Below are 21667 nucleotides of genomic sequence, written 5' to 3'. Positions count from 1 at the left end.
TAAATACAGGACCCAACCACAAAGCATGGGCTCCTTTACGTTGTTTTATATTTATATTACAAAGAATAGGCTAATGTAGTTATTTTAAATGAAAAAAGAATTAAGTGCCCATAATACACTGTTCAAATGCATTCCTTAGTCTGAGAGAAATCAAGTAAATGCTACAGTTTTCCCCAAGGTCCTCCATCTGTTACTTGGACTCATGATGGCGAATCAAACATTCTAACTCGATTTTACTTGGGTTATGTGGCACAAAAGACCAAAAGGAGTTTCATTTACAACTTAAAATTTTAGAGGACTGGAAAGATGGCTCAGTGGTTAAGAGCACTTTCTATTCTTGCAGAGGACCCAGGTTCAGTTCCCAGAACCCACATGGCAGCTCACAGCTGGCTGTAACTCCAGTCCCCGGGGACCCGACACCCTATATGGGTTGCCTGAGCACTGCATGCATGTGAGTCGGACAAACACATTCAGTAAAATACTGCATACATAAAGTAAAACAATAAGTCTTTTTAAAAGATTACATATGGCCGCACCTTTAATCCCAGCACTCAGGAGGCAGAGGAAGGAAGATCTCTGTGAGTTCAAGGCCAGCCTGGACTACAGAGTGAGTTCCAGGACAGGCTCCAAAGCTATACAGAGAAACCCTGTCCGAAAAACCAAAACCAAACCAAACAAACAAAAAACATGTAAACCATGTAATCCAGTTCAGGAACATGGTATTACAAGTATGCTACTCAGATTTTAAAATCTACTCACTGTTCATGCTATATTCTCTGAGTATATGAGACTTCTAAAATATTTCTAACTTAAAATTTGCAAAATGTAGTTAATTTTTCTTGAATTTGCTTTTGTGCCTATCAAGTTGGACAATATGAATCACCTCTATCTATATAAGGGGTTGACATTATAAATTATCCCTATCTATGTAATAAATACGAGGGTTGTTTTTCCTATTGTCTGTCTCTATTTTATAATTTTTTTTGCAATGTGAACCAAGTATTTTACAGTTTTACAGATTTATTTTCTTTTTATTTGGATGCACGTGTGTGTGTGTGTGTGTGTGTGTGTGTGTGTGTGTGTGTTGTGTCCACACCAAGAGAGCATCAGATCCCTTTACGTGTGTGTGTGTGTGTGTGTGTGTGTGTGTGTGTGTGTGTGTGTGTGTGTGTGTTGTGTCCAAGAACACCAAGAGAGCATCAGATCCCTTGAGGCTGCGGTGGTAAGCCATCCAACATGAGTGGTGGGTCCACTTTTAACCACTGAGGATCTCTTCAGATTACCTCAGTGTATTTTAAAATCTAAAATAACTAAAGCTTTTAAAAGAGAAATACAGTATTTTTGAATTGCTTTTTTTTTTTTTTTTTTTTTTTTTTGGTTCTTTGAGACAGCGTTTCTCTGTAGCTTTGTGCCTTTCCTGGAACTAGCTTTGTAGACCAGGCTGACCTCGAATTTACAGAGATCTGCCTGCTTCTGCCTCTCAAGTGCTGGTATTAAAAGCGTGCGCCACCACCGCACGGCTGAAATGCTTTTTTATAGGGTGTTTAAATCATAGATTTTTAAAAGGGGGGTGAAGGTTTCATGAAGATACATACAAAGAACTTAATGTGTGATGCTGGAGGGATAGCTTAATGGCTCAATCCCCAGAAGCCACATGGCAGCTCACAATAGTCTGTAATCCAGTCCCAAGGGATCCAACACCCTCTTCTGGCCTCCTAGGGGACTGCATACCATGGTACACATTTAGGTAGACACTAATATATATAAAATAGACATAAGCAAAATCTCAAAAAATTTAAGCTTAATATACTATAATCTTGCATAACTGACCTTCTTGGATGAAGAACGAAGTCCTTAAATGTATATGGTCTGTCAATTTTTGGGTTTTCCGTCTAAAATGAGAAAGGGGATGAGGAATTTAAGAACATTTATGATCCATAATGAAAGACATACCTGAAGAATGAGAAAAGGCAGTCATAACTGTGCCCAGTGGCAGTATGATAGCCAATGAGGTTTATCCAAGGCAGTTTCAACTTAAAGAGGAGGGTGAACAGATAACCAGAACACGAGCTGGGGACCCAGCGGAGCAGGGACACACGGTGAGGGAGGCAGGGGGGAGGCAGGAGAGCAGCAGTGGGTGGGGTGGGGCCCAATGCTGACCCAGAGGTACATGGGATATGTAAAGTGTCAGTAGGTTGGCCTGGTTAGAGCATACAGAGCATTCTAAAACAGAAACAGAAACGGCCTAGAAGGCAAGAGTGGGTCCAATGTATTCCTGAAAGCTAAAGGCACTAAACACTGAGCAGGCCAGGCATCTCGGCCATGACGGAGGAGCACTGGCTTCCCTCTACCTTGACAGTTCCCCAGCCCTCTGCTTTCTATTACATCTGTGTTTCTTTGCACTACCACACTCATACCTTGAAATTACACTGACTTATTTATTTATAGGGAAGTCTCATTATGAAGCCACCATGGCCTCAAAGTTGATAGTCTCCTGCCTCAGCCTGCCAAGTGTCAGGACTACAGGAACAGGCTAGCATACATTCTTTTCTTTGTTCTTTACACTCTATCTTCTGACTTCCCTTTGATCCACCCATGCCGACTATGGCTTTCCATCCGACCCTTTATCTGGCTTATCTGGACAGTGAGACCGCCTCATCCTCCTGCTTCTTCTCCCTACACAATTTACTTGTGTGCTGCCGCCACTAACCGCTTCTGTAAACCTTCAATTATCCAACTTCAGATTAAAATTAAACATGTCCAAACTGATCCACCAGATGCCAGAAGAGGGCACTGGATCCTACGGGCCTGAGATTTCTGGTGGTTGTGAGATGCCAGTCAAGTGCTGGGACTGAACTCAGGTCCTCTGTGACAGTCCTCTTCACTTCTGAGCCCCCAACATTTGATTCTGAAAGGTTTCCTAAGTCCTTCTCACTGCTCTATTTCCAACTCGGTTCTCAGGGTTTCGGTTCCCACCACTGCTGCTGAGCAGTCTTACTTCCTTCTGAGCCTAGGCTCCCGATGCTCTACTTAGAAGGATGTCTCCAAACCCTCTCCTTTATAACCTAGTTTCATCCTAACAATCCCAGCAGTTCTCCTTCTTGTTGGAGCTCATATAAGGAAATCTTATAGAAAGTGAAATGGAAAATTGAGATGAATTTCGGGAAAGAGCTCATACAATAAAGACTCACGGTGGCAGTTATTAAAAATCACAAACACGACCGGGCGGCAGTGACCAGCACTCAGGAGGCAGAGCAAGGCAGATCAATGACTTCGAGGCTAGCCTGGTCAACACAGCGAGATCCAGGACAGGCTCCAAAAGTACACGGAGAAATCCTGTCTTGGAAAAAAAAAAATTACAAACACAAAACTATGGACACCTATACTAACCGGTAAAGGATAGAGAGGGACATCCACTTGACCCAGGAAATCATCTCTGGTCTGTAAAAAAAAGGAAAAACAGCATTACTGATACATTTAATTTCATTATTATGTTTTGAAGAGAAACTCATCACCCACTCACACAAAAGTAAGTTGTTTAACCCGCTACAGCATGGAGGGAAAGGCAAGGGTAACGGTGCAAAGTAATGTGGTACAATGGCTGGGGTGGCGTGGCAACAGTAACAAAGCAGTCCTTCTTCACAAAATGACTGGCCCCCACGAATGCAGACAGAAGTGCAGAGAAGCAGGAGGTGCCACCCCTCAACAGAGTCCAGCACTGGGGAGGACTCAGTCACACAGCTACACAGAACACATGGAAGCGCTGAGTCCTAAAGCAAACGTCTGCAATGTTCTGGCGCGGAGAGTGGGAAAGCCAAGTGCAGAGTTAGCAACATTACTGGAAAGTGAGAAAACCTCATAAAAAAGATGGTAACTCTCCAAATCTGTGTATAAGTCCACCTGCCCCTCGCTGACCCCTGAACCCCCACCCCCATTAAAGGTAAAGGCTCAAAGGACTGAGTACTGATACCGGACACTGTTACCCGAGTGGAGGCAGCATTTGTAACCCAGCTGAGTTAAAGTTCTACAAAGGGTGGACATTGGAAAGAGCACCACACACTCTCTCCATAAGAACCGTTCGCAGAGAATCGTACTGGACATCAAACACTGGGAAGAATAAGACAGGACGTTATTTGAAAGACTAAAAGCTTCTCCATGTTTGGGAAAACAGCTTAAGTTTTGATAAACGCAATGAACCCACACCTGATAACTATGGAGAAGGGAAGAGTAAGCACATCATTATTATTTTTAGGAAGGGATCTCCGGGTCCAATGCGTTAAGAGTACTTCCTACTTTCTCTTCTATTAAGTTTAGTGTAACAGGATTTATGTTGAGGTCTTTGATCCACTTGGACTTGAGTTTTGTGCATGGCAACAGATATGGATCTATTTGTAATCTTTTACATATTGACATCAGTTATGCCAGCACCATTTGTTGAAGATACCTTCTTTTGTCCATTGTATAGTTTTGGCTTCTCTGTCAAAGATCAGGTGTTCATATGTGTGTGGATTGTCAGGGTCTTCAATTTGATTCTGTTGGTTTTTATGAAAATACCAAGCTGTTTTTATTACTGTAGCTCTATACTGGAGCTTGAGGTCAGGTGGTGATGCCTCCAAAGGTTGCTTTATTATACAGGATTCTTTTTTTTTTAAAGATTTATGTATTTATTATGTGTGACTGCAGGCCAGGAGAGGGCGCCAGATCTCTTTACAGTGGCTGAAGGTCTTGCCTGCAAATGTAAAGCCAGAGTGGAGTTTCCAGACCCTACAATGAACACCAGGTTGGTGCAGTGGACTGCTCTAACGCCAACCTTGAGGAAAACAGGCGGGAGCTCCCTCTCTGCCTCGCTGGCTAGGTCAACTAGTCACATCAGCAAGTTCCAGCCTTGAATGAGAGACCCTATATCCAAGAGCAGAGTGGGTGGACCACTGACAATGACTCTTGATATGACCCTCAGGCCTCCACAAGCATGTGCACACATGTGCACCCATGGAGAAAGTAATCAGAGAAAACAAAGAAATTTTACACCTTTGGCCACAAGTTGGGAATAGATAAACGTATGAAAGGAAATGGATCCCCCAGGAATACTAGGTCCTATCGACGGTGGTCCGAATGGCCTTGACCTGTTCCTCATGCTATTGGGCCAGGAACATTATTCATCAGGTTGTACTCATTGTGATGGAATTTTCCTTCCAGACACTTGTTTTTTTCCCTTCTGCTGTGTCTTTTACCAAAATAACCTTTCCTAAGCAGCTTTCCCTGGTTGGGTTTTCCTACTGCAGGGGAAAGTCCTGTCAGCCTGTGGTAGAGCAAGGGCACATTAGAACATGACGATGCTGAGCTCAGGGCCTGGGTCAAGCATGTGAACGTTCATACTTTCCTTTGTCCCATGGAAGGAGCTGGCAGTTTTTTAAGATATACTCCCCGATTAACGCCTTGTGGAAGGATACACGAAGCATTCCTTCCAGTCTTCACCCCGAGTTGAGGCTTTTAGACATAATGATGGCAAGGGTGGCACCAAACCCCACCAGGAAGCCACTGTGGTGACACCTATTACCTAGTCCTACTCTCAGCACACTTGAGGACACATATGTGGGCACAAGTATGTAGACAACAGGACAAGCGTGGGTATCATTCCTTAGGCACAACCCATCTTCATGGGCATCCGGGGCCACCATTTGATTAGGGTAGGAATCCTATTTTATATTATGACGTTTGTTTCAATTAGTCGCTACAGGAGTAGATAGGCTTCCAGAATGTACCTAGGTATATCAGACAATAAATGTGAAGGTGAGGCAATCTTATTTATTGCAAGTTAATTCCCATCAGCACCTTGAGAATCAGATAAAGTAAATATCACTGTTATGATCCAGTTTACCCCAAGTTATATAATCCAACAGAAAGAAAACACCTTATGTCTATCACTGTGTGTATAAAACGGGACAATACAAGGTGTCTTCTGTGAAGAACAGAAGTGACCAGTGACCAGAGACAGCTGCAGAGCTTACTGTCTGTAAAAGCTCTCCCCTGCCCGAGTTTGAAAAGCACTACATTTCAGAACCCAAAAGCAACCTCACACTGTTTCTCTCTCAAAAACAAGAAACAGCCTGGCCTGATGGTACAGGCTTTAAATCCTGCACCTCAGAGCTAGAGGCAGGCAGAGCTCTGTGAGTCTGAGTCTAGCCTGGTCTATACATAGTGAGTTCCAGGACAGCCAGGGCTAGTTCCAGGAACCCTGTCTCAAACAACAACAATAAAGAACAACAGGCACATGGTGAACAGTGCCCAATAAAGAATTAACTGCATTGACAGTAAAGAAACAATGTAGCACCCCAAACAAAACAAAGGATATTCATGAACTGAATGATTCTCAGCAATAGACGAAATTCTACAAGCACTAAGTGAAGGATCAGAAAATAAGAAGGACAAGCATGGTGCCTTACACCTGGAGCCCCAGTACCGAGAGGCAGAGACAAGAGGACTGCTCTAAATTTGTAGCTAGCCTTGTGTACATACTGAATTTAATCCAGCCTGGGCTACAGAGGAAGGTTCTGTGTCTAACAGAAGACCTGGGAACGAGGATGTAGCTCAGCAGAGGATGTAGCTCAGCAGGTAATGTGTTTGACTAGTGGCAGGGAGCCCAAGGAGGACCCCAACACCTCATAACCCAGGTGTGGTGGACCCCCAGCACTGCACAACTCAGGTGGGGTGGACTCCCAACACCTCATAACCCAGGTGGGGTGGTGTATGCCTGGTTAAAGCAGCACTGAAGAGGTGGCCGAAGGCAGCAGAATTCAGTCAAGGTCATTCCTGGCTGCACAGTGACTTCCAGGCCAGCTTCCAACAGGAAGTGCACCCCATTCCCCCAGTGAAACTTTTAACAATTAAAAAAAAAACTTTAAAATAATTTTCTGGAAAAATAAAGCAAGAAAGAAATAAAAAGAGATGGAAGTCAATTATATGGCCAATCTAAAAAGTGCAACTTTGGTCAGGAGGAATTCTAGAAACAGAATCGACAGAAATCCTTAGAAAAGTAACACTGAACTTTTCAGTTAGGCATGTTGTCACCGTGATAAAAATGTAAGATGGGCCATCATACACACTGGAATTTTAGTAGGCAGTTTATTCTGTGTTATAGCGTCCCCCCATGGTTTTCTATAAATCATGTGTCCTCCCAACTCAATTAAAAGCTCTTCAAACTCGAGAATAATTTTTGCTACTTAGGTGAGGCTCATATTGTTTCAAATAAATACTTTATTTAGTTAAACACATTTGCTATGGACTTTAGTGTCCATTAAGCTCCAAGACCCTGTAAGAGGGCTGAGCCTTGGTCATGAGGAAAGATCATTCTTAGCAAAATAGTTCCTGGAAACTCCAACAATTAGGAAGGTCCCAACTTCCGTCTCAGAGGAACTCTTGTTATTAACAACGATAACTGTAAACTAGACCGATGGCCTTTGTTGCAATGCCTTGAAAGTCTTTGTCCATTCAATTTGCCTTGCAGAAAGCATGGAGTTCTAGGGTACCAGTTAGTGGAATGCATAGGCTATGAATCAGTCTATGTGGAAACTAATCCTTGAGTCAGGATCACAACATTCCATTGGCACTCACCCCAGGGACGAGATATTCATTTAGGAGAAGCGTTCAGTCATCACTTAAATAGCCTGTCCCTGCCAGGCTTGCACGTCACCCTCAGCCAGCAAGATCCTCTCTACCTCATCACAAAAGAGCCATGACTTTATTCATTACTCAACACTGTCAACTGTGAACTACCTGTTGTGACCTACCAGATGTGGGTCCTGGGAACCCAATCTGTCCGCGGAAAGGGCAGAGAACACTCTTACCCATGAGCCACCTCTCCAAGCCCCAGATAAAGTTACTTAAACTGCTCAAAGAAGAGAGCAATTGCTAAGATTTTTTTTTTAATGTCGATTTATACTTGAAAAGTAATGTATGGTTTTCAGTAGCATTATGAAAGTATAGAAAAATAATTTTCAAACTTTCTCCTTACGAAGAAGTCAAAACTGTGTCCTTACAGTATATAATGTTTCAATTAACTACGCTGTGCAGTTTATTAAAAGTTAAACAGTCTCAAGCTGGGCGGTGGTGGCGCACGCCTTTAATACCAGCACTCGGGAGGCAGAGGCAGGCGATCTTTGTGAGTTCGAGGCCAGCCTGGTCTCCAAAGCGAGATCCAGGAAAGGCGCAAAGCTACACAGAGAAACCCTGTCTCGAAAAAACAGTTAAAGTGTCAAGAGAGTACTGACTCGCATGTATGTTTAGAGGATTCAAATACTGCTTAAGGAAGCCAGAAGAGGTAAGGAAACAGAAATTTTCAGTCCTCCGGTTGAGAAGGGAAAACTTAACCTAAGAACCATTTTTAACACAACGCAAAGAGAGGCTGAAGAGATGGTTTGGTGGACACCAGGCATGTACACAGTGCACTTACACACATGCAGACAAATCCCTCATACATATAACATACAAACAAATCAAATAGTCCGGAATGGCAGATTTGGGTTAATACCCAATTATTTCCATTAACAAAAGAACAGTACATAATACTGTTCAACATCAAATGAAATGTCACTATGTGATAAGAACTCACTTCACCATCTAAGAATGTATAACATTTAAGATTGTTAGCATACTGAACACAAAGGCAGACTCTCTTTTGTGTCCACTTTTAATGGCTGAACTCAGGGTTTAAATATCTGGATATAAACATGTAATATCATGAAACTAATCTAAATCATCAAAATGATCAAATCCACCAAGTTACAAAGGTTCCATTTATTTCAAATTCAAGCTCTGAGATCATCATTGACTTCCATGTCTTAACGCGTTTGAACAGTGATTAATCTATTTTCTCTCTTCTGGATTCGATGATGGACTGCAGCCTGCCACTTCCTCATTTTTTTGTTTTGTTAATTTTTTGAGACAGGGTCTCTCTATAGCTCTGGCTGTCCTGGATCCGTCCACTAGCTTCTGACTGAAGTATGGAGATTAAATCTTTTTTTTTTTTTTTTTTTTTGGAGCTGAGGATTGAACCCAGGGCCTTGCACTAACTAGGCAAGCGCTCTACCACTGAGCTAAATCCCCAACGCCGAGAAATATCTTTTTAAAGGGGATGTTTCTTCCCACACTTAGATGTTGTGTATGGTCCCATCTGTCAAGTCTCACTCGGGACCCGTGGCTCATCCCAGTTCCACTCACCTTGCCTACATCCGATCACACTCACTCTATGACATCTCGCCGCTCCTGTGCTTGCTGATCTTAGGTATTTTATTATTTCAACTTAGGCCTCAATCCTGGGGTTTTGTCCTAGCTGCCTCTTGCTCCTAACTACTACATGGAATGGACAACTGAGTCTTTTGTTAGAAGTGCATGCTATCTTTTGACCCTTCCCTTGACTGCATGTCACCAAGCTCTCCTGGCCTGTCCACTGGCTCACTGGGTCTCCTTTTTTCTTTTACCCTATCCTCAAAATTAGCAGTCCCCAAGATTCAGAGCGCATCCCATCTTGTTTCGCGTGATGCATGGCCTGGCTGAGTGGGTCCTTACCTGAATGAAGCTCTAAGCCCGCTCCTACTTATTAATCTCGATCCCCAGTTCGTCCACTGGATCAGCTCCTGTTACTCCAGTAGCTCTACCTGAGAGCACTACCAGGATCTCTCTACACCCATACCACATCCTTCTCACATTCAGTCTGGTCCCACCTACTGTACTATCTGGTCATAGTTCACAACATCAGTGCTTACCCAAACACACAAGGTAAGGAAAATTAGATTCACTCAAAATTCTCGGTGCCACAAATAATTATCTTTAAAAAAAACAAAAGTGGCCAGGTGGTAGTGGCGCACGTCTTTAATCCCAGCACTCAGGAGGCAGAGCCAGGCAGATCTTTTTGAGTTCGAGGCCAGCCTGGTCTACAGACAGAGATCCAGTAAAAGCGCAAAGCTACAGAGAAACCCTGTCTCGAGGGAAATAAAAAAGTGAACACCTTTGAATAAAGATACCCATTGATGGGGCTAGAAAGATGGCTCAGTAGTTAAGAGCACATACAGCTCTTACAGAAGATCTGAGTTGGGTTCCCAACATCCATGTCAGATGGCTCACAATCACCTGTCACTCCAGCTCCAAGGGAATCGAGACCTCTGATCTGTCAGGGCACCTGCACTCACATACACATACCCACACAGACAGACAGACACACTTAAAATTATTTAAGTAAAATAAAGATCAACTAAGTTCTGTCTGTTAACAGGATACAAAGGATGTACTTTTCAACCCCAACCCAAGCATCAGCCCCTCCCACAGCCCCTGTGCCTCTCACGAGTTATACTGAGCAATCTACATCATAGGGCCCTTGCACATCTCTGGTCTTCATGCACCAAGGCTTCTGTCTGAAGTAGCAGTTCTCAGTAGGAGGCACTGTTGCCCTGGGGATATTTTAGGTTGGCACTCTGGTGGGGTGTATAACTGGTATCTAGTCTGTGATGGTCAGGCCCATTACTCATCACCCTATAGTGCACAAGACAGCCCCACCCTCAACAAAGGAATTTTCTGGCCGCAAACATAAACAGTGCTGGGATGGAGAATCCTGCTCTGGAATATTGTCGATCTGGACTTTCCTGGTGAACCTCAATTCACTTGTCAAGACCCAGCCCTACTGTCCCCTGGCTCCTCTGTGAAGGCTTATACAGGTCCCTTCAATGCCAAGCTCCTTTCTCATGCAACTCTCTATCGCAGCATGTCAAACATTCATTAGGGACATATTTATTTTTTACTGTCTGTCTCTGTTAATACAATGTCAGGATTATATTTTATCTACCTTTTATTGACAGTGTCTAATGTTTAAATCTGTGCTAAATGAGTTAGAAATGATATATCTGCAGAGAATATATAGAATTTCCAAGCAAATAAGCCAGGCTCGAACACCTCACATTATAATTCTTCAGTTCTAAGAAACATTTTTTTGGGGGGCCAAATTTCTAAAACTGGTTACTTACATTGCGGGGTCACAGTTCCAGCACTGATATTTATTTATACATTTTTTTAATTTTATACATATTTTTAAAAAGAATGATTACGTGTCCTTAGATAATGTCCATTAAACTATATAAAATTTAAAATACTGGAAAATGGATGCTAAAATATACAAAATTTAAAACACTGATGTTAGGAGGAATTATTAAAGGAATGACTGAATTGTATCACCTTGAGATTAGTAATGACTATAATAATTAAGACATAAAAATATTTTAAGATCTACTCCTTTAGGCTTAAGCAATATGCTTATCTAGGATTAAGTACTAGACAACAAACAGAAATCCTTTAATTATAAAAAAGGAAAGAAAGGTTCTAACAGAAATGTGAACACAGATGGCTGATGGAGGCACATATAAGGCAGGACTTAGTTTGAAGTTTACTAAACGAGGCAAAGGAGGCTCTGAACATCCTAACGTAACGAAGCAGATTCAGAACAAAGCACACAGGGAAAACTCACCGAGAGTAAGCTGCTCACTACAAAGTTTAGAACTGATGATATGACTTTCAGAACTGTGTGTCCCTTAGCTCCTCTTCCTTAAGGTGACAGACTGCTAGACTCATCAACCAAACACCACAGTTCTCTAGGCAAGTCAGGGTCCGTCATACTGCGTTACCTACATACTACTGCATTTCAAATGCACTCACAAAGTCCTGGAGGCAGAAAATACAAGAGACACCATGAGGGCTTCAAAAGCCCATCTTTAGTCTCAGCTGTCAGGACAGAGGACCATCTGTCTTAGCCACAGGCTAGAAGTCTTCACTAGACATTAGTTCGTCATTTATGAGCTGGGATTATAAAAGAGCTATAAACCCGACACTAGGCTGCTGGAAGCTGGTAGCTAAACACACTGGAGGCCTCTCTACCTCAGACACCAGGGTCTCTGCCCAAAGAAGTCATTTGATTTCACTGCTGCTGGGTACAGATCGCTGACATTACCAAGCTCGACTCCAGTATCAACTTGTTAAATGTGAATGCAGACTCAGCGTATCTGAACATGAACCCAGACTAAGTGGAGACATGAGAAATATTTTGGGAGCTGTTTATTTAAAGTGAGTTACAATAAACCACTATAATTAGATTGATATATCATTATTGATAAACACAGTATTACTTCTGCAATGTCATTACTGTGGCCGTTCTGTTTAAAAAAGGAATTAGCATAAGCCCTCATCCTGCCATTTATCAGTGAGATCAATTTAGACACAGTACACAGTAACTATAACTGTTAATTATTTTTATAAGGAAATTGTTCAATGCATGCTGAAGAACAATTCAAAGTTTTCAGATGCATGGTACCTTCTGGTATCTTTCACAACCAACAGAGTTTGGGCACAAAGCAAGGCATTAGGTTGTCACAAAACAGTATCTGTTAGCGTTTGTTAGAAAGTTTAAAAGTCCATGAAAATATATATTCTTAGCAATGCACACAACATTTAGTATATATTTCACTGGATACATTTAAAGTGCCCCTTTGGAAAGCACCAGTGACAAACGATATGTTACCACAGTTACAACTGTCTTGGGGCTATTTCTCTAATTCTTTCCAGGTTAATGACTTCTTCAGGTTGAATGTAAAGTCTGTAAGAAATACCGATTGATTCAGCCCATTACTAGTATTGCTTTAAGAGCCCAGTTCTCCTCTTTTGGGTGTGGTGGTGATGGTTGGGGATTAAATAGGTTACAATGCCCTAAAAACTGAGAATTTGGGGTTGGGGATTTAGCTCAGTGGTAGAGCACTTGCCTAGCAAGCGCAAGGCCCGGGGTTCAATCCTCAGCTGTAAACCAAAAAAAAAAAAAAAAAAACCAAAAACTGAGAACTTGTAAATGGAATAAAAACCTCCAAAACACAGATCAGAATTTAAAATCTAATCTCTCTCTATCCCCAGTAAAGTTGCATAGATTGACCTTGGGAACAATGATAGTATTACCAGATTTCCAAAGTGAAACCAATTTCCTAATTTTCTAACTCCAATTGAATAGAAGTTATCTGGATTCCCCTCCTCAATATTAGATATAGATATTGGGTGTTATGAAAAAAATAAAGAGCTAATATAATCAGAAAAACAATTAAATTTCCTGGAATTTAGCAAGACCTTCCAAATACAGAAATTTTAAAGGCTACTTTATACTTTAGTTCAAAAACAATTTAAATGCTTTGGAAAGGCCAATTTATATAAAGAGACAATCTAACTCAGATCTGTTAGAGTTAAATTACTAATAAAATAAAGCAACACTGTCAAGACAACAAACTAATGTAGTAAACAGAAAATTATACTAAGTTTAAGCCAATTCAAACACATAAAACTTAGGAATCAATACTGTTGAAAAAGTGAGCTGCATTTGGGAGGCAGTATTACCTGGTAACTCAAGAAAAACCAGGGTAGAATACTCCTGTGGTTAGGATATATAACACAAAACTCATTCAGTTTTCCTCTTCCTAAAACATGCAACATAACAGTCTTTCTTTTTAATCACTGATCTTATAAATGCATACATTTTAATGGTATTTCTTCTATGTTAGTTTATAAGCAGGTAGTCACATTTTGGTGTTTGGGGCTTACAATTTTTAAAGGAACTCCATCATGCCTTTATTTCCACAATGATTAAAGAGGCTAGAAAAGGAAACGGCCATTTCTGAAGATGGGAAGAGTACATGGGGCCGAGCGTGAAAACAAATACCCCGGAATCGAGTGTTAAAAGACCCAGCCAGTTCTAGAGGAATTTCATGATTTGAGTCACCACGGGAAAGTTTTTATTTTTAGTAGTTTATTCACTGGTAAAATAACAAAGAGTGGATAACAAAGGAGAGCTCTTCAGACTACAAATATAAAGTCCATGCTTTCCAAACACTCCCTCGCCAGAAAGGAACAGACACTGTCATAATCAGTTCTAACCAACGGTTTCTGTAGCTCACTCTAACCAAATCAGTATTTATCAAGACCAAGGGACACTTACCTTACAGACAACAGACAGCTCATTTGCCAAGTACCTCTCTCTCCACAAACTATCAACTTTACCATCATTCCCAGATTCAAACTTGATGAGTAACTGAGATGCTCCCCCCTTCGAACAATTGTGCTTCAGGCTGGAGAAGCAGGAAACATTCGGGTATGTCCTTCCCAGTGAAACACTTCTTTGTAAAGTAGCATGGCTTTTGCTTCTCTGTGAATTTGGTCTTTCCAACTCTCCACGGATGTTTATATGGTAATCCACATCTGGTATGGTTGGTAAGCAAGGTGATAACTTCTGCGTGAGTACGGCATGGTCTGAATCAGGCTGGAGCTGGAGTTCTGACATCTCTGACTTCCAACCACCACGGGAGTTTTCACAATCTGATGTGATTGGTTTTTGTTGGGTCAAGTGCACAGAAACACAGGAAAATCCCTCAGGCAGCTTCTCACACACAGTCTGTTGGGGCCTATTATTCGAAACAACAATTTTATTTTGCAACGAGCTCTTGACGTGGAGTGGCCGTACATCTCGGACTTCTCCACGAGCGCAAACCATTTTAGATAATCGAAGGCCGTTGACAGCTGTCGACAGAAAGCCTTTGGTGCCAGAACCATCGTCGGGATGTACAGTCTCGGTGGGAGATACCACCAACTGGTGTGAGGTCTGGTAGGCACCCCTGCTTGTCGGGGATGCCGGCGGGGTGTTGGAAGGACTCCTGGGGAAAATGACCAATGACGTGCAGCGCTTCAGTGGGACCTTTGCATTCCTACTCACTGGCAGTTTCATAACCTCTAGTCCATGATCCCTGTCCTCCTGGGCAAACGGAATGCCACTGGGACTTGGGCACACAGCTTCAAGGAGAGTTGTACTGACCGGCACACTTCTGTTGGAGGTGCTGTCAGAAGGTAAATTTCTACTAAAAAAGGTCTCACAGCCACTACTGTCCCTGACGGCACTGCTGGTGTAGGAGCCTCCACTCGTGATGCTTGCACACGACCCACAGTCACTGCTGTAAGACCCACTGCCACTGGCTGAGGAGTGACTGACGCTGCCGTTGCACACAACAGAAGTAAGACCTAAGAGGCTGCCATAGCTGGCACTGGGCAGTTCACTGTCAAGCCCGGTGCTGCTGCAAATGCCATCCTCCAGGACACAGGAAGCATCGTCCCTGTGAGGCACGACGGTGCTGGACGGAAGGTTCCCTCCATCCCTGGGCTGCAGCGAGATCTGCAGGCGGCTGCTTTTTTTGTCAGAGGATCTTTGTTTTTGCTCTATCCACGGAGCCAGTGGCGGCTGTCTGGGGCTCAGCCTCATTTGAACCACGCTGGCCACTGAGATTTGGGGTGGCCTCTTGCCATGTGTGTGAACATGGCTCTCCAAATCATCTCCGGAGGGTTCTGACAGAGGGTAAGTCTTGCTTCTTCTGGCTGCAAAGTGCAATCGTAAACTCTGCGCCATTTGTTCTCATTTCCAAGCATGTTCAGGGCTGAGAGTCAAAACAAAGATCTCTGTCTGTAGACAGGCTAGCAGCAGCTGTGCTGCATCCAGAGAAAAAAAAAAAAAAACATCGGTGGTGTTTAAAAAAAAAGCTGGTCAGGAGGAGTCTTTAACCTTGGGACAACGTGAGACACCAGATTTCAGAGAAAAGGACGGCCCATGTCCGAAATTGACATTTCCAAAGGGTCCAGAGTCGCTCGGAGTCAGAACGCCTTCACTGACAAAGCACTTGATTTCCAGCGACCTTTAAGCTGAGCTCAGCTGCAGTCCTGACTCAAACACAGCCAACCTTGTTTCAATTATACCTTCGCCAATTTGCATGAATGAGTAACGCAAGAACAAGCTTCTTGCCTTTCAACTTGAAACTGTGTTTTCCACCCCAGCCAGACAAAACCAACATTTAACTCCAGAAATCTCAGTGCCTACACATTCCCCAGCGATCCTGACCATGAATATTTTCATCCAAAGGTATAGGATTACAGGAAGTGAGTAGGAATAAAACCCGTGTGATTGAGTATCAAATTGAAGATTGAATTTCCAAACAGCCATACTGAGGGATTTAGTCAGGTTAGTTAATGCTGGGAATATGGACTGTAATATTTTTTAAAGAGTAAGTGCAAACAGTTGAACACATTTGGAAATATGAAAATTTTAGGGGAGTAAAACCTTAGTGTTAAATTAAACAGATAATATTTTAGCAAAACCCAATTATGAAAGTGAAAGTTGACAGACTGAACTACAAAATGAGCCTCATAACACGGCTGTAAACACTGAACAACCTCCTCAAGGGGAAATTTAAAAAACAGAAGAGAAGCTTTCACCAACCATTTTGTCCTGTAATTTTAAGGCTTTCTGCAGCCAAGTAGTACAGTCTTTAAATGATGCCATTTCTATTTTGACTATTAAACCCCTGCCAAGAAATAGACTAGGCAAACATTCCATTGAAAATATATGCAGATTAGACAGAAAAGCTATCCCCATACAGTTTGGACACACTGGGCATTTATTCCACTGTGTGTAATCCATTCACTTAGAGGTGCTGTGGGAAGGAGAGAAGATGTGTTGATTTAACACATCAAATAAACATATCTCAATGCCAATTCTGTTCTGAAAGACTTCTCTGCTGGCCCCTACCAGGGCTTTGAAACAACCCACGTAGCTGTTAGATACCTCTGAAGAAACCCAAACCACGCCACATATTTCATTCTGTAAACAAAGAGTACAGTTGTTTACATTTTTTGCTGCTGGCTCTGCCTTGAGCTAGACTTACAAGTGCTGATAACACTCAGCCGAGAACAGCAGAAGGCCTGTCCTTCAGAGGGTGGGATTCTGTGCATATATAGATATGTACTTCTGATCTGTGTTTACTCAACCTTTACTGTATTTTCAGCTTACTTAGCAATAAAAGTGTAATATTTTAATTTCTCTCCCTAAATGTCAGAGACCAAGGTTGGTGTTATGTTTGAAAGAAACAAATTTATTTTTAAATAATACTCTAGAGTATATTTAAACTCCTAACCTGAATTTTATAGCCAGAATTCCAGCAAAAAATATATACTGGCTCATTCATAGGAAAACTAAAAAGAAAATGGTTCAGCTGTTTACACCACATGGTACTGCACCCAAGTTGTATTTTTCTAAGTAAGATTTTTTCCCCTAGGTAAAAGCAAATATGTAAAACATATACTCATAATTTTGTTTAAAAAAGAAAACTGCTTAAGTTTGATCTGTTTTTAATCCCAATTTTCTAATAGTATTTTTAACGAGGTAAGCCAAAACAAACTAGAATTTGTTAAATTTTATTTGACTAGAAGACATCACACTTTAGAAGCTGCATAGTAGTTTAATAATATAATAATTATGCTCTAGTTCAATACATTATACCTTTACAGACTTCAGTAAACAGTCCTTTATTATTATTCTTTTTCTGTAAAGAAGAAAAAGTCCTAATCTTATTTCTTCCTTCTGCCTTTTGTTTTTTAGATTAAGTCAGGAGTCTGTCTTCTTAAATAGGTCACTTGTAATTGGATAACCAGGAAGATCTAAGTACAACAGGTCTCGGGATAAAACCTTCAGTATGGAGAAAAACTTAATGTAACACAATCCCAGATGTCAGGTACCTGACATGTTTTCTCCTCACAAACAGCTGTACAATGAGATCTTGGTCTTCCAGACTGTGGCTCCCCCTTCCCCACATCCAACTGAGCATAAGAGGCACCAAGTTACTCCCGGGGGAGGGAGTGGGGGTGGGGTGGACAGACACTGCCACTGCAGTCACCCTGAACACCCAATGTGTTCATTTAGCTCGATGAGTTTTGTTTACACTGATCCAGGGCTGGGAAGGTAGCTCAGTTGGTAGAGTGCTGGTCTAACAGGAATGAAGCATGGACCCCTGGCACCCTATAAACCTGCTATGGTGGCAGGAGACTGTCATCAGCATTCAGGGGGTGGAAACAGAAGGATCAGAGGTTCAAAGTCATCTTCCAAAAAATGGCAAGTCTGAGGACAGCATGGGCTACATGAGCTATTGTCTCAACAACAAAAAAGATCCTGCAGCTGCAACTTCTAAAGGACCATTTAAAAGTTCTTCAGACAAAAGACGAGCAAGGATGCTTGAAGAATTGAGAGAAAAATTATCCAAAGAGGAGTCAGTGAGACAATCAGGAGTTGAAATCCCAAAATGCTCAATGAGGCCACCCTGCTTCGTGGGCTCAGGTCTAAGGCCATGTAGGAGCCACACAGCAGTTAGCAGGACCAGTGCCAACTCTGACCTCAAGCCAGAGGAACGGGATGTGCTGGCAGCCCTCAACTGGGAAGGCTCTGAGCTCTTCCTGTCGAAATCCAGAGGACATTGCCTGAGCTGAGGACTGGAGCTTGGAGCCTCGCTCTGAGATGCTTGCTCACTGGCTGGTAGACAGTGCCCTGAGGCCCGCCTCGATCTGAGATGCTTGGTCACTGGTTATTTCCACCTAGACTAAAGTGATCTATGCTGTGTGGACAGACCCTGGGTGACGTTAATGAAAGGACCAAGCAGGTGCCATGATAGGCTGCAGGGTTTCTCTCAGAGATCAGGCCTCAATTTCAGTTTCCTAAGACTGAGCAAGCAGTTTCTGAGAGGGCCATGAACAAAAGACTATTAATCACTGATGCCCTTGCTAACATAGACAGGGAGACAGCATGCACCAAGCCTGGGCCACTGAGCCAGCCCCCACAGGCAGTACCTGCTAGATGAGCCAGATTCCACAGCAGCTCAAGGACAAAGCCTGGGACTTGTCCAGGCCTGCCCCATAATGGATAACTATAACCTCTAACTAACCCTAGGCCAATTAAAAGATATTAACATGATTGCCACTCACATAAACCAATCCTGAATCTGTTCCTAGATAGTCTGTAGACCCCAAAGCCCCCACCCCCTTGTTTTACTCCCTATAAATACCCCTTCCCCTTGCTACTCGGGGTCTCTCCTGCTCTGCTGCTGCGCCAGACACACAGAGAGGCTCGCGTTAACAGGAAATAGTAAAAAAGTCTTTGCTTTTGCATCAGATTTGGTATCTTGATGGTCTTTGGGGACTCTGGGTACAGCAGTTAACTGTAGATGAACCTTGATGACTGGTATCTACTGTGGTAACTGTACTATCAATTTGACCACATTATGACTCTTGATTTTTTTTTGGTTAAATTTTAATCTACACATTGCTGAAGGTATTTCTAAAGAGGTAAAGATGAAAACTAGTGGACTTTTAGTAAAAGCAGATGGCCTTCCAGTGTGAGTGAACCTGATCCAATCAGCTGAAGAGGCCTCAAGAGTGCAGACAGGTTCCCAAAGAGGAAATTTTGTTTGTTTTTAATCTTTTGGTTTGGTTTTAAGTTTATTGAGACAGGGGTTCTCTATGTAGCCTTGGCTGTCCTGGAACTCACTCTGTAGACCTGCCTGGCCTCGAACTCACAGAGATGCACCAGCCTCTGCCTCCAGAGTGCTGGATTAAAGGTGCATGCCACCACTGCCTGGCTTGTTTGGTTTTAAGATTTAATGTTAATATTGTTCATGACACATGTGTGTGTGTTTGTGTATTCGCATGTAAGTGCAGTATCCTCAGAGGCACAAGAGCCCTCTGGGGCTAGTTACGGTGTGCCGCTTGATATGGGTGCACAGAGCCCGCTCAGATCATCCGCATCCACTCTGAACCACAAAGCCATTTCCCCAGTCCGTCTCCATAGAGACATCCTCCAATTCATCCCTCTTCCCCAGACCTGTCAGCCTGTGCAGCCCTGTAAACCAGTCCCTCAACATCTCCCCTATCTGACGCCAGTGAGAGTAACTACTAAGTCTCGGAAGCAGAGTCTCTACCCATGAGCCTTCAGTGGCAGAGGTTTGCAAGGGCGGCTCTGAAGCTAATGACACACAGGTGCCTGTGCACCATTTTATTTTTGTTGGTTTGTTTTCAGGCACATCATCCTGAAGGCACGTCACCCCCCGTGTATATAACTAAGAACATGGACCAACACGGCCACCATCACCTCAAGACCTAAAATCAGCCAAAAACAGGAATGTAGCCCCATTTTTATTCAAAAGCAAGTCTCATGTATGACTCAGGAAACACTTTCCTCATGACTGGAAATTTTTTCTCCTTGAAATTGTTCTTGTGCTCTCCACCCTACCTTTCCAAAGCACATCAGTTTCAAAGATAGACGTTTATAGTGATGGAGGTCTGTGGCTGGATGCCCAGCCTGGTGGCTATGGCTCCCACTGCATCACAGATGATTTCTGAACTTCAGTTATGTGCTGAGGTCTGGGTGCTTCTCAGCACACCACTGGCCTTGACAACTGCTCACATTCACTTCTTGAAAAGGCTCTATTTCTACGGCACCCGTGACATCAACAAAACAGATACACCTAACACAACAACAGGTACCACGCTAAATGTTAACAGACTGTTTTTTTGGTTTTTTGAGAAACCATATGGTTTCGGTGCCTATCCTGGAGCTCACTCTATAGATCAGGATAGCCTCGAACTCAGAGAAAGCTACATAGTGAAATCTTGTCTTGGAGGAAAAAAGATTTTTCTGAGTGTTTTCAGAGCCACTGTCTTATATGAGACAAGCAAGGCAAATAGTGACATTGCTTTTTTATTTTAAATAATTTTGGGATTTGGGGGAGGTAGGATCTCCTATGGCCCCAAGCTTATTCCGTGGCTCCTTATGTAGCTGAGGAAAAGCTTGAAATTTGGACCCTCCTGCCTCTGCTTCCCCGAAAGGCTGGGATGATAGGAATGCACCTCCATGCCATTACTGGATCCTCATTTCTAAATGAGAAAACACGTTCTGATTTCCCTGGGGTTACCACTAATGTGCCAATCAGAGACAAAACCCTAATAGAACTCCAGAGTCCTTAGAGTGGGAACTATTACATCCTGATTAATACATGGCTTTGGTTTTCCTTAACGTTTTTAATTATTTGGAGCTTGCTGAAGAGATGATGTGGCATTTAAGACTGCACACTGCTCTTGTAGAGAACCAGAGCTCCATTCCAGGAGCCCATGCTGGGCAGCTCACCACTGACTCTAAGTCCTGCCTCAGCGGGTCCAATGCTCTCTTCTGCCCTCTGTGGGCACGGGACACAGCTGCACATACACACACAGAACAATAAAAAACAGGTTTTTTTTTTAAAAGCATTGAAGTTTTAAGGGCCACATGTATCATCTTTAAGTGTTTAACCACAAACACCAAAGGCATTTCTCTTACCCTCATCATAGCACACAGTTCAGTACCACACACAAAGTGTTGGACAAACGATGTTGGCAGTGAGTAAACGGTCATTCTCGTGACAGTCACTGGAAGGAAGGACTAGACAACCAGGCATACATTCACATACTTGACTAAAGGAGCACATACCCAATCACCAGGCAGTCCAAGTAATCAGAAATTCGGCTCCCAAACCCCAGCCTAGAGATGCACTCAGCCATGAGCACAGAAGACAGAGCAAGGACACCTATCAATCAGTAACAAGGAAAGCAATTCTGATATTCCATACGGAGGGTTAATGCATAAAATGACCTGCAGATGATGGAAAACTTTGGTAAAACATGTGTCACTGTAAGTCAGTCTCACAAATACAACACTAAGAAAAAAGTCTGTCTGAAACACCCTCAGAGGTGCTGCAACATG

General features: G+C 42.7%; 1 protein-coding gene across 6 annotated transcripts in view; it reads right to left on the bottom strand.

Annotated features, from left to right (window-relative positions):
• Nedd4 (NEDD4 E3 ubiquitin protein ligase) overlaps window positions 1-21667 on the bottom strand; it is an 87119-nt gene that overhangs the window by 38837 nt on the left and 26615 nt on the right. For 5 of the 6 annotated variants that reach the window (XM_036193940.1, XM_036193939.1, XM_036193942.1 and 2 more), the window contains exons 7-8: window positions 3391-3441; window positions 1831-1892 (exon numbers count right to left, since the gene is read on the bottom strand). In XM_036193940.1, the coding sequence (XP_036049833.1) occupies window positions 1831-1892; window positions 3391-3441 (113 nt within the window). Of the gene's footprint in view, window positions 1-1830; window positions 1893-3390; window positions 3442-14008; window positions 15479-21667 lie in introns of those variants that run through there. The other variant, XM_036193944.1, reaches the window with a different exon arrangement.

The sequence above is a fragment of the Onychomys torridus genome, chromosome 7, assembly GCF_903995425.1.
Source record: "Onychomys torridus chromosome 7, mOncTor1.1, whole genome shotgun sequence".
In the NCBI taxonomy this organism is placed as follows: domain Eukaryota; kingdom Metazoa; phylum Chordata; class Mammalia; order Rodentia; family Cricetidae; genus Onychomys; species Onychomys torridus.
This window is presented reverse-complemented; position numbering and strand designations above follow the sequence as displayed.